This window comes from Belonocnema kinseyi, chromosome 7, assembly GCF_010883055.1.
Source record: "Belonocnema kinseyi isolate 2016_QV_RU_SX_M_011 chromosome 7, B_treatae_v1, whole genome shotgun sequence".
Classification (NCBI taxonomy): Eukaryota; Metazoa; Arthropoda; class Insecta; order Hymenoptera; family Cynipidae; genus Belonocnema; species Belonocnema kinseyi.
In genome coordinates this window covers 75,551,573-75,572,738 of record NC_046663.1, presented here as the reverse complement: position 1 = coordinate 75,572,738, position 21,166 = coordinate 75,551,573, and the positions used below count along the sequence as shown (strand labels likewise).

The 21,166-nt window shown below is 31.7% G+C and overlaps 1 protein-coding gene across 7 annotated transcripts in view; it reads right to left on the bottom strand.

Annotated features, from left to right (window-relative positions):
* LOC117177467 (multidrug resistance protein homolog 49-like) overlaps positions 1-21,166 on the bottom strand; it is a 200,887-nt gene that overhangs the window by 10,525 nt on the left and 169,196 nt on the right. For all 7 annotated transcript variants that reach the window (XM_033368182.1, XM_033368187.1, XM_033368183.1 and 4 more), the window contains 5 exons: positions 9,211-9,562; positions 8,891-9,121; positions 7,852-8,801; positions 7,269-7,670; positions 5,245-5,391 (listed from right to left, as the gene is read on the bottom strand). In XM_033368182.1, coding sequence (XP_033224073.1) covers positions 5,245-5,391; positions 7,269-7,670; positions 7,852-8,801; positions 8,891-9,121; positions 9,211-9,562 — 2,082 coding nt within the window. The remainder of the gene's footprint in view (positions 1-5,244; positions 5,392-7,268; positions 7,671-7,851; positions 8,802-8,890; positions 9,122-9,210; positions 9,563-21,166) is intronic.

Here is a 21,166-nt window from a genome sequence, read left to right as displayed (position 1 = left end):
TAATCATGAAAACTTTCTAAATTTACGCATTTCAATCTTAGTTTATTTAAACATTACTAATGAGTTAAAAATTATTTCCTTCCTAACCTTTTCTTGAAATCCTATACGTTTCAGAATCATATTCATCTGTTACTCTGTTCCAAAACGAAAAGTTCGAACACACCGAAGTAACCGAAAAAACATACTTTCGTTGACGAGATAAAAGTTTTTAACTTTTTGGAATTAAACTTAAATTCTTTAGAATTCATCCTACATTTTTTTGTAATTTTAAAGTCATACCCAAGTTTTCAGACTAAGGGAAAAGGGGGGGGGGGGATTCAGATATAAAAATGAAAAATAAACTCGATTAACTTTTTATTTTGTATTCCGTCATATTTGATCAGACATGATTTTTTAAGCTTGTTGGAATTAACCGATAAATCTTCTCAATTCACTGTGAATTTATTGGAATTCTTGAGCAATCTTTAGAATCCCGTCAGCAAAGAAATCATGTCAACGATAAAATATGCAGGAAGAGAAAATTTAAATCCGGCATATTTTACTCACTTTCTCTACACATATAATATTTGTACTCAATAAGATCTATATTTTATTCAACTCACATGGAGTGGAGCGATATCATTGTGCGATATTTTTTTCTCCGTGTAACGTTATTGTACATTTTTTCAATTATTAAGGCTTCAAATTTGAAATAAAATTTTATCTACAATGCGAAAGGATTCAAGCATTGATAAACAAATCAAAATGGTTCAATTCCAAGCATTTTAGTCGTTACGGAATTGATTACTTCTATTTGAAAATTTTAATGTCCAACTCATTTATTTATAAATTTTACTTAAAATTTACGCAATACTGTACTCTATATTACACCATTCTCTTATGAAAATTATTATATAAAGAAAACTTGTTTAATGCGTTTAATTAGTTTGGACTCAGTCTAAAAAACCAACCGACTATATTTTAGGCAGTTAATAATTATATTTGCATAATTATTGTTTCAATATTAATCATGTGCACCAATTTTAATTATTCTTGACACGTGAACACATCCATTTTACTGTCAATTAAAGAAAACCCATCTCAATATAAATGAATGGAAAAATAAAAACATCACTGTGAGTGATCATCGCGAATTAAAAATTATATTTTTAAGCGAGGTAAATAAAAATATAATTTCAAAATACTTCAAATATAAAATTTTAAACCAAAAATATAAACTGATGTTAGTTTTTCTTTAACCAGGTAAATTAAGCATTATATAAATATTCATTTTTGTTTGCCTAACTATTTCCTTATTTATAGAACTGCGGTAAAATTCATTTAAAAGTTTTAAAAGTTTTACTGTCATTATTCAAACGTTGATCATAATTTGATATTTCTTCCCATATTTAAGGACAGTGTTATTTTTAAAAAGCTCTAGTAAATAATGTGACTTCAGATTTTTGATTTCCTAACGTCATTAAGTTCAGAACAAAGCTGTGTAAAAAAATGTGTATAAAAATGAAATTCAAGTTTGTGCAATAAAGAGATATTCACACCACTTTTGTGAAACAGACACTACCAATTAAACAACTTATAACTCGATAATCAAAATAGAATTTAGGGCAATTTAAAGTCCGCAAGAGAAATAATTGAAGGCTTAATTTCCATATTACAGAGCACATTATTGTAGAGCCGAATGAAAGACCTTCTTTAAACGTGTAAAGATTTTTCTCTCTTTTTTACTATCAAGATTTAAATGGATTAAAATATATTGTAGAGTATGTAAATTAAAGCATGAAATAAGCTGTGTTTTGAATCAGTGAACAACAGGCATAAGAATTAAAATAGAAAAGTAACCGAAAGCGAAACTAGAAAGAATTATTATTTACGAGTTACAAATTATAATGTGAAATGCCAGATCTCCTGGAGAACGTATCAGTGCTACGACAAAAGTCGAGTTTTAACAGAAGAGAAAAAGTAGTTTTAAAATAAATTTCGTCCTGATGTGGGCGCTTACAAGGCATACCTTTTTTTAAATTAAAAAATATAAGCTTCAGTAAAAAGTATTACCAGTCAAAAAAAGCTTTTCTTGATTTGAAAATTAAAAGAAGTAGCCCCATTTTGTGATCACAATTTAACAGGTTTGGCGAAAAATAACATGTGTTTATTTAAATAAAGATTCGCAATACTGAATCGCGGCCAAGTAAAAAAAAACACGAATATCTTTTCTGGAAAGAACGCCAGTTATTTTATTTTAGACAATTGTTCACTGATTTCCATCAAACATTTAGGAATCAATAAAAAAACGAAAAAAATAACTTTGGTGCTTACGCATTATTTAGTATTTTTTAGAAACAATGAACAGAATATTTATAAAGCATGAAAAATGTATCATTTTTAGCAGTTTAATTGACCTATAGCTTACAATTTTGTATCGATTAGGCTAATGAATTTAGGACAAATTGACTAGACGCAGCGCTCGGGCATTTTCATAAAACTTCTATCAATTAATTACTTATAGAAATATTTCAATTTTTATTCGCAGAATTCGATTTTGTATTCCGATATTAAATAATAGTTGAAGCTTACACTATTTTTCAATTACATTTGTAAGTAAAATATGTATTAAACGCGGGGTAATATAGCACATCGCATATATGTTTTTATCAGGATAGCATATTTTGCATGTGGTAATCTAGCACATAAGGTCTATGTTTTTCGTTATGATACTCGTAGTATGATTATTAGAATATTATACATTTTGTTCTAAAATCATATTCAAAATTGCATCTTTGTTTTTTGTGAGGACAGTACATTCAGTAAAATATTGTTATATATTTTCAAAAAACAAATGTACGAATGGGTTCGAAATAGTTTCTCGAGCCCTAAAACAGCGGATGTGGTAAAATTTTTAAAAATATATAGAGAGATCAATATCAATGCAAATTATATGCACTATATTTTCTCAAGTATTAAATATTTGTATTATTTCAAAACGATTATTTTATTTGATATACTTTTTTTTGAACATGCGAATATCGCCAAAATAGAAATTTGAAATTTACTTATCTTTCAGAAATACTTGGCAAACTTTAAATTCACAAATTATATTGATTCTACTGATCACTCTTCACTTGGTGACATTTTTTGCATCGTAGATGTTTCTAATTATATTAATATTTCATATTGAAACCAATATTCGATATTTATTGGCTTTAAAATAGTAGATTGAGACTGCGCAAAACTATTTCAATGTAATAAACGACGTTAGAAAAAGAATCTAGAGTTTTCCGATAAAATCCAAGTAAGCTTTATAAAATGTCTGTGGATCTGTAGGAAGAATATAAGAAGAGAAGGAAAAATAAACATAGGATTACAACGATCCGATGAAGGGTCTTTAGGGATTTAGTCAGTTGAGAGGGTTGAAAGATGCTTGTCGCGCTGAGTTAATAAACCTCGCAAGGAGGGAAGTTCGCTCTTTTATTGTTTTAAAACCCCAGCTTCAAGTGTGAAAACACTTCAGAGCTCGCATTTTTATCGTCAGAGCATTGTTCCATGTGATAGACTTCGTATATTTTGTTTGATGAAAATTGTTTTCGTATAAATTTATCCAGTAGTTAGAGCAAAGGCAATTGTTTATTACGCCAGCTTTTCTTGAATGAGACCGAATGTGTTCTCCGAAGATTAAAGATTGTTTTTTCGATCAGTTTTTTTGTCAATAGATAGATGTTCACATTTTATAATAATTTCTCTGTCATTATTTTCTTAGGGATTTTAACTGAGCTGTGAAGATTTTTTTTAATCACTTAAGTATTAATTGACCATTGCTAGAGTTTGTTCTTAAATACAGGGGATTAACGTTATTTGAAGGTTTTTTACAATCCTACGAAATTTTGTTTGGGCCGACTGGGATTTGTTGACCCTGTAGGGGTTGTTTTAAACGACAGAAGTGTTTGATCACTGTTTCTATAGATTGATTTTGATCTTTCGTTTTTAGGAAATGCAATTAAGCTGTATGAGTATAGCTTCACTGTCAGGAATTCTTATTAATCATTGCTAGAGGTTTTTATTAAGCGCTACGGGTTCTTAATACCCTTGTTAGTATTTATGACTGACATTTTCTGAATACTTGTAATGGACCACTGATAATTATTGTCTGTTGACGTTTCTAAGAGATTGTTCATAATCTGTTAGAGGTTCTTTTAATCAATAAGCGGTTTTTCAAACTTTAAAAGTTATTATTAACCATTGCTACATGATTTAGTAAGCGCTGAGCATTATTATAACTCTTCACTGGTGCTTCTTCCCCAGCGTTCTTAAGATGTTATTATGAGGTGTCTCTGTTAGTTGTTGGTTTTTATTAAAAGTAGGCATTCTTCATTCCTAGTGGGATTTCTTGACCATTGCTAGGAGCTGCTCTCAATTGTTGCTAAGCATGGATATAGGAAACACGGGACTAGACATGCCATCCTAACTCGGCCGCCATTTTACGATGTGCCATTTGATTATGCGCACGAGAATTTTTGCCGACAAACTGTGCATGAAAATATAAACATGTGGGCGCTGCCATGTTTGTCGCGGGACATCAAAAGTTGGCGGACCTCCACCCTCATTGCATCACCCCCAGAATGGCGCCTAGTCCCTTGTTTCCTATGTCCATGTTGCTAAGGTTTGTCATTAAACGTTGCTAAATATTTTTATTAGCTTTTTTTAGAACTGATGGCTAAAAGCTGTAATTGGATAATAGATCGATGTATATTAACCGCTAAGGGTTGTCGATCCGGTGACAATTTAGTTTGCCCAGGCGGACTCAGGACGCTAATGCATGAATGTGGGTCGATCATTCACTTGAATACTGATTAAAGATTGCATTTACTGTGAATGCAACTAATTCCCGATTTAGTTCACGTACAGAGTACTAAATACATTAACACTGATTCGTGTTCATTAAAATAATGAAATTAAGGGGTTTTCAGTTTTAGCTTCACTACACTGTAGAGAGGAAAATGTGCGAGAAAAATATGCGAACGATCAATTGCCTCCAAATGATTAGTTCTAGCAATTTCTTTATAAAAATAAAAGCAAATTAAGTAGAGCATAATTAGGTAGTACTGAAATAAGTTATCAACATTTATATTCATCGGTGAAACATTTTTCGGTAGTCAATAATTGTAAATTTTATCAAAGCAGGATACGATATGCGGCGATACGTGCTACTCGAAGAGGATCAAACATTTCCCAATTTAAAACTTGTTGACTCACCTTTTCACTTTGTGTATCCAGTGCAGAAGTAGCTTCATCCAACAGCAGTATTCGAGGATTTCTGACTAAAGCACGTGCGATAGCGATACGCTGTTTTTGCCCTCCGGATAGTTGCGTCCCCTTGCTACCTAATCTCGTATCATAGCCCTGGAACAAGAAGAGGGAAGGATTGCTAAAATAGGATTCACGTATTAAAATCTTGTGTGTTATTCCTTAGTCAAAACGTTGAATTTGAATGTTTGCATAAGAGCTTAAAAAGGCTTTGCAAATATTTAGTCACTGTTTCAAATGCGATAAGCATTGTTAAAAGTGAATAACATTTTGATATCATGCACTCAATAAATAGAGCAAACATTTTTAAAATCGGAGATTTTTTTTAACTAAGAAAAAGAAATTTACATTTTTTTCTCGATTTACAATCATTTCTCTCAACCATTAAAACATTTGGGAATTCAAACTTTCCTAAATAAACATTTTTGTATTTAAGGTATTCAAAATTTAACTTTATTCATTAATGTGTATTAATTGGTTTTGGAAAAATTCCGGAATATTTTTGTGTATTCAAAGAACCCATCAACTTATTTCACCACAGGAAAACTAATAATAAACATAAATGAAAATCGTGTTCAAAAACGGACCAGTATCGTTAATAATTATAACCTTATTTATTTGTTTTTTAAATTAATTTACAATTAAGGAAATATTTTTCGACTATAATATAATAAAATTTTCAATAAAAAAGTGAGTTTAAAAACTGAGAATTACAAATTTTTAAATTTTATACCTTCACAATTGAATTATTAGACAACAATGTTAAAAATAAATAAATGTCAACATTGAAACATACAAAATTAAACCACTCTAAACTCCGTTTTTTATTGTTTAACTTTCAAAGTCTTTAATAAGAAATTTCTCTAGTTTCAAGACTTTGCATATATTGGAATGGGTCGAAAGTAAAAAATTCTGGAATTCGAAATGAATACAACGGAAAAAAATAGCAAATTGGTAGCCTAGAAAAGTATAATTAGTTTGAAATCGATAGATAAACAGCTTGGTTCCCCGTGCTTGAAAACAAGTTTTCAAATTTTCCTATTTGCGAAGCTTTTAACTTTTCTTTAGTTTCAATTTTTGTATAGTCTTGCAGGTGCAGAAAGTCTTCCTCATTTTGTTGTGGATTTTAGTAAATAATTTCCTACGAGATAGCTTCTATTGTATTTACCTCTCTTCTCAGAAGATATTTTTAAAACCTTCATGAATAGGGGAAGAATTTTTTCAGGTACTTGAAAACTATCCGCTGAAAAAATGCACTAGGAACAAAATTTTCCAATATGCAGAAGTCAGAATCGGAAATTGAGCCAACTACAAAATTTGTGTGTTTGATTAAATTTTACTTTATAACGTGTGTCCTGAAAAACGTTAAGAACATGTGCGCTTTTTTCAGCATGGAAATACACTATGAGAAGATCTACAAGATCCTGAAATCTACATTGGAGTTGCAGAAAATTTTCAAAATTTGGAATTTCGTATTTAATTGAATGTTTTTCTAGCATCTTTTTATTTTAAAGAAGCCCATGCATGTTCAGGATTTTTTTTAGTCACAAGTTGCAATGGTGATTTCAATTAGTAACAATTCATAATTTAAAAAATTCGCTACTACTACAAAATATAAAGATAATTTAATTAAATACCAAAATCGGTATATTTTTATCATTGAGAAATTTTCAGGTACCCGAAAAAAATCTCAGATTTACACAGGTATTAAGAGTTTTTTTTTAAAAAGAGTTACATTTAATAGAAACTATCTCTTGGAAAACGGTTAATTAAAATCCGTAAAAAAAATCGAAAAACTTGTTGGTCCTGCAGGAATATAAAAAAAATTTACACATGTGCAAGAACATAAGGATCCCAATACAATACTTTTTAGCTTTGTAACCCACCCTAATACACCTATTATATTTTCCGTCTTCTTTTTGTCGCACTCTTAGCCTAAAATGCAATAAAATTGTATAGATATAATTACTTACCAAGGGTAGAGAACTGACAAAGCTGTGAATGTTGGATTTTTTGGCTGCTTCAATGATCTCATCCATCGGTACGTATCGATCATTGGCGCCGTAGGCGATGTTCTCGGAGATAGTGCGATCAAACAACACTGGCTCTTGACCAACGACACCTAGTTGCCGACGCAGAATGGGAAGAGAGACTGCGGATATGTCACGGCGATCCATAGTAATAGTTCCAGTAAGCGGATCGTAGAGCCTTTGCAGAAGTTGGATGCAGGTGGACTTACCGCAACCGCTCTGTCCAACTAGAGCTACCATCTGCCCAGGCTTGACAATCAAATTGAGACCCCTGAGAATTTGCATCTCGGGTCGCGTTGGATAGTGGAACTCAACTTTAGAGAACTGAATCAGACCATCTGCTTTCTGCAAATTCAAGTAAACCAGAAAAAAGTTACTCGTTGAACTACACTTCTACTGACTTTCTGAATATTTGATCAAATTTATCTTTCAAAAGTTCTAGTTTTCTCGAAATTAGATTTTCTTTTGTAAGCAAGCCTAGAGAGTGAATATTTCTTAAATTTTTAACATAATTCAGGACACATACCCAATCTTTATCCTTTTCTTCATATTCCGGTGGTGTCATGATTTCCGGTACCCTATCCAATAGTCTGAAAATTCTTCCAGCAGAAATTTTCGCAGTGTTGAAATTGGGAGCAAAGGCCAGTGCCTGTCCAAGCATCCAAGATCCAAAGATCAAGGCTTCCGACACTTTGATAACATTCTCATATTCCAAACCTTCTCGAGCTGCGAGGTACCCTCCATAATAAAGACTCAGCGCATATCCAAAGTACGGAGTCGTTTGACCACATGAGAAAACCAATCCTCTAAGTCTGTTTTTGATCCTAGTTGCCTGCGCGACATATTCCAACTCTACACAATACCGATTCAAAAACGCCTCTTCTTTCCCCAGGCTTGCCACAGTTCGGATATTCGATATTGCCTCGATTGCGATCCTCGTGGCACATTCCATTTTTCTCTTTTCCTGGAGTCCTTGGCCACTCATGATCCTCGCTTCAAAGAACACAGCACCGAGTACCATGGGGATGGAAATCACGGAGACCAATGTCATCTTCCAGGTGTAATACATTGAGATTCCAATACCTAGGACTAAAGTTGATAACGCTTGAAGAATCGCGCCAATTCGACTTCCTGTGGCTCCTTGAACTGCGGCTGCATCGGACGAGAGTCTGGCACACAGAGCACCAACGCTGTTTGTGTCCTCGTCATACCATCCCATTTCTTGCTTCAACATAGCCTCGAAAGTCATGCTTCGAAGTCTCGTTGTCATCCGAACACCTGCTAATCCAAACATGTACATTTGCAGGAAGGTTCCAATGCCTGTGACTAATCCGACTACGATGAAAAGACAGGAGTAGGTTATGGTTCTTCGCTGGACCTGAGCTTCATCAGTTTCAACGAAAACTCCATAGACTTCTCCAAAGAGAACTGCAAAGGCTGGGAATGATGCACCTACCACAGCCGCTGCGAAGCAACCTAAAAGAGAATACAATTTTCATCATCACTTGCGACATCAGAAACCAAAAAAATCTAATCCGAAATGAATAAAATTCAAGTAGTCGTACCAATGACATTGTAAATCCATTCAGGTTTATTTAGATTGAATATTCTCATAATCGGCGCATCGTAAGGCTTCTCGTGCTCTTCCAGTTGTATTTCAGACGTATCGGATCCACCAGCTAAAGACAGACGATGAGAGTGCATAGACAAGGTCGAAAATTGTTTCTTCAATGGTGGCTTTGGTTTCACAGCTTTGGTTGCAGTCACGGTCTTAGCGGCAGAAGCAGTTGCCTTTGCTGAAAATAACCCAACGAGAAATCAAAGATAAGATACAAAACCTTGAGATCATTCAAGTTCGATCTAAAATTGACTGATATTTTCTTACCTTTGGCTACTGCGTTGGCGTCAGCTGAGACGAGGCCATAGTAATGTTTGCCAAGAACCATTAGCTGCTCGTGAGTACCCATCTCAACGACCTGTCCTTCCTTGATGAAAACGATCCTATCGGCATTGGTGATTGTCGAAAGTCTGTGGGTCACAACGACGGTAGTTCGACCTTTGGCTGCAGCATCTAGTGCTCTTTGAACTGTAGCTTCACTGTGTAAATCTAAAGCTGATGTTGCCTCATCAAGTAAAAGAATTGCGGGTCTTCGAACCAGGGCTCGTGCAATTGCAATTCTTTGTTTTTGACCACCTGAGAGTTGAGAACCTCTTTCACCGACCTGACTATCGTAGCCCTAAATACAAATATTAAGTTCGTTCAAATACAGAAAGATGTCGAAATTTAAGTACTGGTTATCAAATTTATTTATTTTCTTAAACCATCTTTTTTTTAAACAAAATATTCAATGAAAGATTTTCAACATCTTAATTACATCTTAAACTGCTGAAGTCAGAAAAAAGTGAAAGGTTTTGAAAAAAATAAATAAAATAAAGACTGACTTCTCATAAAATTGATAACAAGTAAGAAATATTGCACCTCTCTATATGTATTACAACAAGCCATTCTCATTTCAATAGAAGTTTAACGTTCCAATCCTGTCGGAAACAATAGCCATTGTACCGTGTTCCTCCAAGGATCCCACAAAGGGATCTGACGGAATCCTTAGAAATTTCACCAGAATAGAACGATACTGTATCTGATTTACTACCCTTAGTTTCTATAGAGTGAGCTCTAGAATTACACAGACGAATTTCAACGTACCATCTATTTAATCGTAATTCTCCAAATTGCAACAGTTTTGAAAAGATACAATTTTCCACATTTGAAAAGTATTTTGTCTACAACAAGAACATATCCATATTAAGTTAATTAAATTTCTTTATCTGTGGTGCTATATATTTAATATTTATTGTACGAAAAACAAAACATTTTTAAAGACCTTACTGAACATTAGGAAAGTTACAAAATTTGAATTTAACAAACACGTGAATAAAGAATTAACTTGAAGGAATGCTAGTTTAGCCATTTATAGAAAATGATATCACATGTTCTGCCGTGACTTTCCATTTCCACTTAAAATAATATCAGATTATCTCTTTTAACCACCACTAAAGTATTTCAGTCTCTAAATCCTAAATAGCTTGAAAATATATTTTTAAGCCAAGCAGAATAAACTGTATACCTTAAAGGCGTATAATTTAAAGAAACGACCTTGAAATTACTTTTGAGCAGCCAGTTAGCAAATAAAAGAATAAAAAACCTGGATTTTGACCCCTTCTAGATCGAACTGGGACGCAATAATCTTTTACAAACACATGAGTTGAATCGAAACAATTAGCTTATGCCAATAAAATCCATTTACACAATTTGGCACTTACTCCGCGGCACAATTAATCTGACTTGAACTACCCGTCTCTTCTCGAAAATACTCTCCATCTCGCAATGTAGCAAAAACATGAATGAAGAATTAGCTCGAAGGGATTTAATTGAAGCCTTGATAACAAAAAAATTTCACATGTACGCCACTAAATTTCCATATCTACTGAGAAGTAATTTCAGGCGCATCACTTCTGATCTATGCTGTTGTTTTAATTTCTACATTTCAAATCTTTAAATATATTTTCCAAAGAAGAAAGCTTTTTCTGATGAAACGGATTATGTCCGACAATTTCTTTTTATGATTATACCATATACCTGACTAGGTGGAGGTGTCTAACTGCTATGTACCGTTTCTGCTAGGCAATATTTTTTATGACGAATTTTATTAAAATACGTGTACAAAGAATCAGATCGAAAAGATTTCATTTCAACCTTTGATACCGAAAAATATTATATGTCCAACTTTGACTTTTCGCCTCTACTGAGAAATAATTGCAATCGTATCACTTCTAACACCACTGATATCTTAATCTCTACATCTCAAATCTTGAAACATATTTTCAAATGAAAAAAAGATTTTTCTGATGAAACGAATTATGACTGACAAATTGTTTTACGATCATAGCATATACATCACTGGAAGAGGCGCCTAACTACTATGTATCGTTTCTACTGGGTAATATTTTTTATGACGCATTTTAGCAAAATACGTGTACAATAGGGTGGTCCAAAAATGCTTGGCAAAATTTGTTTGCATGCTAGGGGGCAATGACCCCCCCCCCCTGATTTTATTCCAGATAAAAAAAAAGAAATTCCCTAATTTTTTATTTTTTCATTTTTTTTTAACAGGTGCCGGTTTTGACTTGAAGTTTCCAATGTAAAATGCATGAGGAAAAATCGCTTTTTTTAGTTTTTAGAATAATTTTTTAGGGTTTAAAAAAATGTGACGGGAAAGGGTGGGGATCTGTGGAAAATTATCCAACGAAGAATTTTATCTACAGAAATATGAGTTTGACACCCCTAATACACCCCCACGAGTACGTGAAAACTACCCTTAAAACCAAAAATATCAATTCTTAAGGAAATCTACCTTTTGAACACTGTATTCTTGTCTTTTTTTACCTAAAATTATAAATATTGGTCTAGTGGAATATTTATTATCATTGGTTAATTAGGTTTTGATTATTTAAACTATTGGGATTTGTTTAAATATTTTTCTTCCAAAATTCGTTATTCGTCCTAAAAGTTATTACTATTAGTCTAGCGGAATATTTATTAGCAATGGTTCATGTTTTTTATTATTTAAACCAATGGAATTTCTTTGAAGAATTTTTTTCAAAAATTCGTTTTTTTTTCTTAAAAACTATTACTATTGGTCTAGTGGAATATTTATTAACATCAGTTTATTTATTTTCAATTGTTTAAACAAATGAAATTTGTTTAAATAACGTTTCTATTAAAAATTATTAATATTTCTTCAGTGAAATATTTATCAACGTTGTTTGATTAATTTTTTTTTATAAAAATGATTACCTAAATATTAATGATCAATTAAGTATTATTCAATTAATTATTAATCGGTAATTAATTATTACTGATCAATATTCCACTAGACCCAGAGTATTAATTTTTATTTTTAAAAAATCGAAACGAAATTATTGAAACAAATTCCATTTGTTTAAACAATTGAAAATGAATGAAATAATTTTAATACATATTTCACTAGGCCAAAAGTAAGTATTTCTAGGTAAAAAACGAATTTAAAAAAAATGATTTGAACAAATTCCATTTGCTTAAACAATTTAAAATTAATGAACCAATGTTATTAAATATTCCACTAGACTAATAGTAATAATTTTAAGGAAAAAAATTAATAAATTAAAAAAAAAATTTCTAACAAATTCCATTTGTGTAAATAATTGAAAATCAATTAACTAATGATAATAAATATTCCACTAGACCAATATTAATAATTTTAAGTTAAAAAAACAGAATACAGTGCTCAAAATGTTGATTTCATGAAGAATTGACATTTTTTGTTTTAAGGGTAGTTTTCAGGTACTCGTGGGGGTGTGTTAGGAGTGTCAAATCCATATGTTTGATACATGAAATTCTTCGTTGGTTACTTCTCAACAGACCTCCATACTTTTCCATCATATTGCTTCAAACCCTAAAAAATTATTCCAAAAACTAAAAAAGTGATTTTTCACTTGCATTTTACATGGGAAACGTCAAGTGAAAACCGGCACCTGCTCAAATCGAAAAAAAATATTATGGAATTTATTTTTTCAGGTTTGGAATGCAATTGGGGGGATCGTCGCCCTCTAAAAAAAAGCGTTTTTGAGCCACCCTAGTGTACAAAGAATCAGCTCGAAAGGATTTTATTTTAACCTTTGATACCGAAAAATGTTATATGTCTGACTTTGACTTTTAATCTGTACTGAAAAATAATTGCAGTCGCATCACTTCTAACACCACTGATGTTTAAAATCTCTACGTCCTAAATCTTTAAATATATATTCAAACGAAAAGCACTTTTTCTGATCAAAAGAATTATGGCTGAGAAATTTTTTTTTACGATTTTAGCATATTCGTGACTAAAATATGTATCTGAATGTGATTTTCTTTTCCTGCTGGGCAATATTTTTGATAGCGTATTTTAGAAAAATATATGTACAAAGAATCAGCTTGAAAGGATTTTTTTAACCTCGGATACCGAAAAAATAATATATATCTGACCTTGATGTCTGTATTTACTGAACAATCATTTCAATTCCATCAATTTCAACCGTCGCTGATGTTTTTATCTCTACATCTCAAACCTTCAAATATACCTATAAGCCAAGAGAAGCCTTTCTGACGATAAAATTCATGCCTGACAAATACTTTAAACGATTTTAACAGATGTGACAAAAATATGTATCGAACTACGATGTATCGTTTCTACTGTACAATATATTCCTTGGCGTACTTTAGCAAAATACGTGATCAAAGAATTAACTCAAATGGATTACATTTCAACCGTTAATACTGGAAAAAGCTTCTGAGTCTACCCATGAGTTTCCTTTTCTACTGACCAAGCGCTTCAATCTATCAATTTCAACCTCTGCTGATGTTTTAATCTATAAATCTCATTATTTCAGATTTATTTTCAAACCAAAAAGGGCTTCTCCGATGAGAAGAATCATGTCTCGCAATTTTTTACGATTTTAGCAAATATGGGGCCTTAATATGTGTCTAGCTGTGAGTTTTTATTTCTACTGGATAATCATCTTTATGGCGTATTTTAGCGAAATACGTGTACAAAGAATCAGCTCAAAAGAATTTTATTCCAACCTTTGATTAATCTCTATATCTCAAACCATCAAATATATTTTCAAATAAAAAAATATACCCGCTGCGCGGACACATTCTCAACGCGCGCTTTGCTCGCGGCGCTTCGCGCCCAGTTTTAGCGTGCCTAGCACGAGCTGGTACGCTATCGCGCTTCGCGCTCGTTTTCGTACGTTAAGTCGTACACTTTAACTACATTTGTTCAAATGTCGTATATACTATAACTTAAATCGAAAAATGTGATTTAAACTTTTGAGGAATTGCAGCCATAAATTGTAACTGCAATTTTCTTCGATTTGTTATTGAAGGAGGTTCTCTAAGCAACACGAACTTTTATCTAATAAGAAATTTCATGATAATAGTTTTGAAAAACATACATATTATGTCTAGTAAAAATTTGGATTGATATTTCTTAATCTATTAAAAAAATTTTTTCCTTTTTTGAAAATTTTCAAAATATTGAAAAGCATATAACTTTTTGAATTTTTATCGAATTCAAAAATTTCGTTAAAATAATTTTCAAGTCTTTTGGCTTTTACCAGAAAACTTGACAAAAATTTATAAAACTCATAAAAAATTTGTATTTAAATTTTAAAAAAGTTCTAACTTTTTGAATTTTTGTTTAATCGAAAAATTTAACTAAAATACTTTCTAAATATATTTGATATCTAGGAACGAATTTAAATGAAATTTCCTAATCTTTTGGAAAAATAATTGTTTCTATTTTTCTAAACATTTTCAGAATTTTGAAATGTATATAAATTTTCTAATTTTCATCGAAATTGAAAATTTTCAAGTCTTCTACCCATCTATAAGATACTTCGACAACATTTTTTTTTATTTGAAACGAAAAAATTTGCAAATTTTAAAAATGCTCTACATTTTTTAATTTTTGTTGGAATATCTGCTTAACGAACTTAACCTTCATTTTAGGAACCTTATGAAGTGTATCAAAGGCTGAATTGATTGGACAAATCCTTCAAAAGTCAGCGTGGCTACAACATTCATGTAACCATAGATAGACATTTAGACATACAGAAAGGCAGACACCGATAAAATTATATGATTTTCGGATTCTGTGAGTGCCGACATGCAAAAATCCGTTAAAAACCAGTGATTGAAAAGTTGACGAATACATTACACTCTCATGAATGAGAATATAAAAAAGCGTTTTCTGATTAAAAAAATCATGTCTCAAAATTTTCGTTACATTTTTCAAACTGTTAAACTGAAGAAAGCTTATCTCTAACCAGGATTTTTGGTTTTTAGTGAGGAATAATTTGAGTCTATCAATTTCAGCGTCCAATAATATCAATGTACAATTTGTTTTAATATGATTAAACTTTTCTATTGCGCAACTATACAGAGTCTGACCACCAAGGCGAAATATGCCATTCTTGTTTTTAAAGCCATAGTTTAAATAAGTATTTGAACCAACTTTAACTAAATGGATTATATGTTATGTTACATGAACGAAAAACATTGAATTTTGCATTTTAACTAGGCGGAGGTATGTATTCCATTGGTTATTATTAGCATGGACTATTGAATATATTGTTTGGATAACCTTACATTTCTCATAAACCTAAACCTTGTAGACTTAACATTTTTTTAAATTTGATTTACACTTTATGCAGTACGGAATAAAGATTTTTCAAAAACTATTATCAAAATTAATCAATAAGTAATAATTTCCCGATCAATCTATTTATACGAAAAATGTTACGTGCATTTTCGCTTGTGCACATTAAATAAGTAATAGTCTACCAAAATTGTTTTAATCTTCTTTAAATGTTCATGAGATATCATAAAATCATATAAATAAAAAGTTTGTAAAAACAACAAACTTCAAACTTTATACAGATTACGAGGGACCCAAAATTAAACTTTTGTGTGCTGGGCTGTTTCTGATTTCTACATTTTTTTGGAACCATCCTGGTAGTAACACCTTGGAGCAAATGAAAAACTCTTAACAAGATCCAGTGAAAGAAAAAGTATCGTTTCCCACCACTGCACTGAAAGCACGCGGGAAATGAATAAATGGGCTCGTAGAGCCGAGAGAATTATCTCGTTCGCGCCATGCTCATCCGTAATCGCATGGGAGATAGGATACTCGGGCTATCGGGTCGTCAATTGTCCGAATGGCTCTCGAGCGATTTGCGGTTAGAAACTCGCGGAGGCGCGATTCAGAGTAGGTTGGGATTTTAATTAACGTAGATTCTACCCCAAAGACAGAATTACATCCAGGATGGATCGCAATGATAAAGAAGATATTGATTACTAACGAAATTCTATAAACAAATTTATTTCCAGAAAATTCACGCAATAGGGTCAATTATTATTTTTGCAAATCATTGTCGCAGAAATTGATTGAGAAGCACATTAAAATTAGAATTAAACATATTACCTAGGAACAAAAATCCATTAATTTTCGTTTGAATGGGTTTTGATAGCTTCTGAATTCCGTATCTGTCACTGTAATTCCGACTGCCACCCTTCTGTTGGTCTGACTTTTGAATGAGAACATAACTTTCTTAATGGGGAAACGGTTTTTTTAGACTCATACAGCATCGATTATTAATGGATATTGTCTGATTCAAGAACCATAGTTCTGATAAAAAATTATTAATATAATTTAATTTTTTTAATAGCTCCAATTATTTATTAAAATAGATGAATTGACATTTTTTAAGCAAATCCTGGTATACATAGTTTAATTTCATTTATAGACTATTTATTTTTAGGCATTTAAGTTAATTTTCTGGAACACTGTATTTCACATACTTGCATCACGCCACATCTGAATGTTGAAAATTTATTTATATATTTCATACATTGAAAACGGATTTTTTTCTTTTAATTTACGTTTATAAAATCGCATTATCACTGAAAGTGAAAAATTAATAAGTTTTCTTAGGTTACGAAACTTCACATACACCTTATATCAATATTAAATTCACAAAAACGACCGCTCACATTTTTTTTTATTTTATTATTATATTTATTATTTATTTGATTTATTGTTTTATTATATAGCAATTATTTCTAAGAAAAATGCGGGTACTATGGAAAATGAAATGCGCATGCGATATTTTTTATACCAAACGGATGATTTCTGACATTTCTTGAAATACTGTCATAAATTCAGCCCATATTAGATTTCGAATAAAGGAAGCATGATATACGGTAAGTTTAACGGTAATTTAAGACTTACCATAAATTGCCCAAAATTTAGTTTTTAAATGTCTAGAAATTTCCAGAAATTTATGGAAATTTTCGGTTATTTATGGTAATTTCACAGGTAAATATGGTAAATTACCATAAACTACCCAAAATTCGACTTTAAAATTTTTTAATAATTTCTGGAAAGTTATGCAATTTTTTTGTAATTTATGGTAATATTACAGGTAATTTATGGTAACTTAAGATAAATTACTTCAAATTCAGTTTAAAAATTTCTATAAACTTCCGGCAAATTTGAGAAATTTTTGGTAATGCACGGAAATTAGATCAATTATATATCGTATCTTTCTATAAATTACCACAAAATTCTATTATCTGCCACCCGAATTTCCGTACAGTTTTTACGGTGAGTGGGCTGATCATCGTAAAATGCGAGCTTATAGATGTAAAATTTTCATTATTCACATCTGATGACACTTTTCGCTCCCTAGGGAGTAAGAAGTAGAGCTTTAGCCCCGCTTCACAAGCATCAAAAAGGACTGAAATCATGCATGTGCCATAAAAATAAACATTAACGGTTTGCGAAGTTTGTTTCTGACATGTGCAATTCCTGCATGTGCTCTGAATAATTGAATGGCACTAGAGCTTTAAGTGTAAATCTTATAATTCCTACACAGGATAGTTTATTGAAATTATTATAATTATATTATTATACTATATAATTATTATTCTTTGCGTAATTATTGAATCTAAAAATACAATAAATTGTTGCGTCAATTATAGTGTGTTACAATTTTATTTTATTAGAGTTTCTTTAACTTTTGTTTAATCTGTATTTTCCCACTTAAATTTATTACTTCATACTTCTCATTCAAAACAATTAATTCTTGAAAATTGTAATCTGAATATTCCACTCAGTTAAAAATAACTGGAGGTCGCCTACATTTAGTATAAGTTACTTAGTATACCCATATAAGTTGCTATGTGTGCATTGTATGTATGTCATCTTTTAAGACCACCATTTCATATTGAATTTTAACCCATGTTATACGCACATTATGAATCGTAGAATTCGCATAGGAATTATTTCAGATTAATAATTCGCATTCAACTCTATTCACTCAGCATTTTAACAAATACGGAATGGCAGATTTAAGTCACCGCGCACACGTGACATTAAAAATGTGGTCAACCGATTAGATTTTTCATTCTTCCAATCTGCAAATGACAGATACGCAATTCAAACCGACTCGCTTTCTATCGGTTCTTTTTTTTTCTGGGTAGGAGCAAGCAAAATAATAGATAAGCTACAGATACTAAAAAAGAAGTGAAAGAATTTAATTCATTTAAAAGATTTTTTTTCCATATCTTGATCAGGTCCGTCCACTCAGCGCCGCCACCAAGGAAAATTATAAAATGGAATACGCCATATATTTTTGCTTTTTTTTGCTAATTTTATGATGAAAAAATCATTTTTTTCTCTTTAAACTTCGGATAAAAGGGTGGCGGCGCTAGCAGGACGTCCACTCAGCGCCGCCACCTACGAAAACTCACTAAAAATGATTATATTGCGATAAACGATAAGTGGAGATTTGTTTACTTTTTTTTGCTCTATGATGACATATGTTACGTTTCTTAAAAAACTACCCCTGAGTCTTACAAAACTACCCCCTGTGATCAAAAAAGTTTTCAAAATGGGAAAACTATCTTTAACAATGTAAACATGTTTTAGGGCTTCAAATTAATCACATGAAACTTGAAAATTTCGCCCTCTTTATAATTTCCCCGAAAAACTACCCTACCACGTGAATCTATGCAGCGGAACATAATGATGCATAAAAAAGCATTAAAAATAGTTCAACTTAGAAGGAACTGTTAGTTGATATTTTTTTCTCTTTTTTTTTGCTCTCTGAGATAATATATAATACGTTCCCTAAAAACTACGCCTAAGTCATACATACCCTCCGCTCGTAATCAAAAACGTTTAAAAAGTTGGAAAACCACCTTGAACAATGCAAAAATGATTTATAACTCCAAATTCATTACATTACACTTCAAAATTTCTCCCTCTTCATATTTTTCCCAAAAAACTACCCTTCCACTTAAATCTATGCAATGGAACATATATATGTATGAAAAAAGCATGAAAAATTATACAACTTGGAAAACACTGTTAATCGATATTTTTTGCTCTTTTTTTGCTCTTCAATAGTATATAATAAGTTACTCAAAAACCACCCCTAAGTCATACATACATTTCCCTCGTCATCAAAAATGTTTTGAAAGTTGCAAAACCACCCTGAACAATGTAAAAATGATTTAGAACTCCAATTTATTACATCTTCCAGCGGAAGATGTTCTGTTGCATACGCTCATGTGGAGGGATAGTTTTTTGGGATAATTTAATATAGGGGAATATTTTCAAGTGTCATATGATTAATTTGGAGTTCTAAACCATGTTTACATTCTTCAAAGTGGTTTTTCAAGTTTTTAAACGTTTTTGATGACGCGGGGAGGGTTTGTATGACTTTGGGATAGTTTTTAGGGAATGTATTATATATTATCAAAGAGCAAAAAAAGAGCAAAAAAATATCAACTGACAGTTTCTTCTAAGTTTGACTATTTTTAATGCTTCTTTCATACATATATATGTTCCGCTGTATACGTTCACATGAAAGGGTATTTTTGCGGGAAAATTATGAAGAGGGGGGGAATTTTGAAGTGCCATGTAATCAATTTGAAGTTCTAAATCATTTTTGCATTCTTCAAGGTGGTTTTCCAATTTTTAAAAGGTTTTTGATGACGAGGGGAGGGTATGTATGACTTGGGGTAGTTTTTGGGTAACGTATTATATATTATCGCAGAGCAAAAAAAGAGAAAAAATATCAACAAATAGTTTCTTCTAAGTTTGATTATATTTAATGTTTTTTTCATGCATATATATGTTCCATTGCGTAGATTCACGTGGAAGGGTAGTTTTTCGGGAAAAGTATGATGAGGGGGAAATTTTGAAGTGCAGTGTAATCAATTTGGAGTTATAAATCATTTTTGAATTATTCAAGGTGGTTTTCCAACTTCTTAAACGTTTCTGATTACGATCGGAGGGTATGTATGACTTATTAGGGGTAGTTTTTGGGTAACATATTGTATATTGTCGGAGAGCAAAAAAAAGAGCAAAAAAATATCGACTAACAGCGTTTTCAAAGTTTCATTATTTTTTATGCTTTTTTCATACATATATCTGTTCCGCTGCATAGCTGCACGTGGAAGGGTATTTTCGGGGGAAATTATAATGAGAGAGAGATTTGTAAGTTTCATGTTATTAATTTTGAGTCCTAAATCATTTTTATGTTGTTCCAGGTGGTTTTTAAACTTTTAAACCGTTTTTGATCACGAGGAGGATGTATGACTATAGGGTAGTTTTTAGGGAACGCATTATATATTCTCGAAGAGCAAAGAAAGAGCAACAAAATATCGACTAGTAGTGTTTTCTAAGTTGTATTATTTTTTATGCTTTTTTCATACATATATATGCTCTACTGCATTCGCTCAAGTGGAAGGGTAGTTTTTTGGGATAATTTAAAAGAGGGGAAAATTTTCAAGTAGCATACAATTAATTTGTGATTCTAAATCATGTTCACATTGTTCAAGGTAGTTTTCGATCTTTTAAACCGTTTCTAATCACGGGGGTAGGTAGGTATGACTTAGGAGTAGTTTTTCGGGGACGTGTTATATACGAGGGTAGTTCAATAAGTCCTTAGAATGACCAACGGATGGCGCGCGAATCGCTCCAAATCATCTGTTTTCAGTCAGCACCACTCCCAACTAGATATATGGTGCAGTCACAGTCCACATCTTCTGAGTTTAAGTGTTTTTATAACCAATTGAAAAAAAAAAATTTTTCGTTAAGAAAAATGGAAAAAAACCGAGTTCAGAGCGGTAATCAAACATTTTCATTTAAAGGGTTTAACTCCATATGAGATAAAAAATGAATTGGACTCAG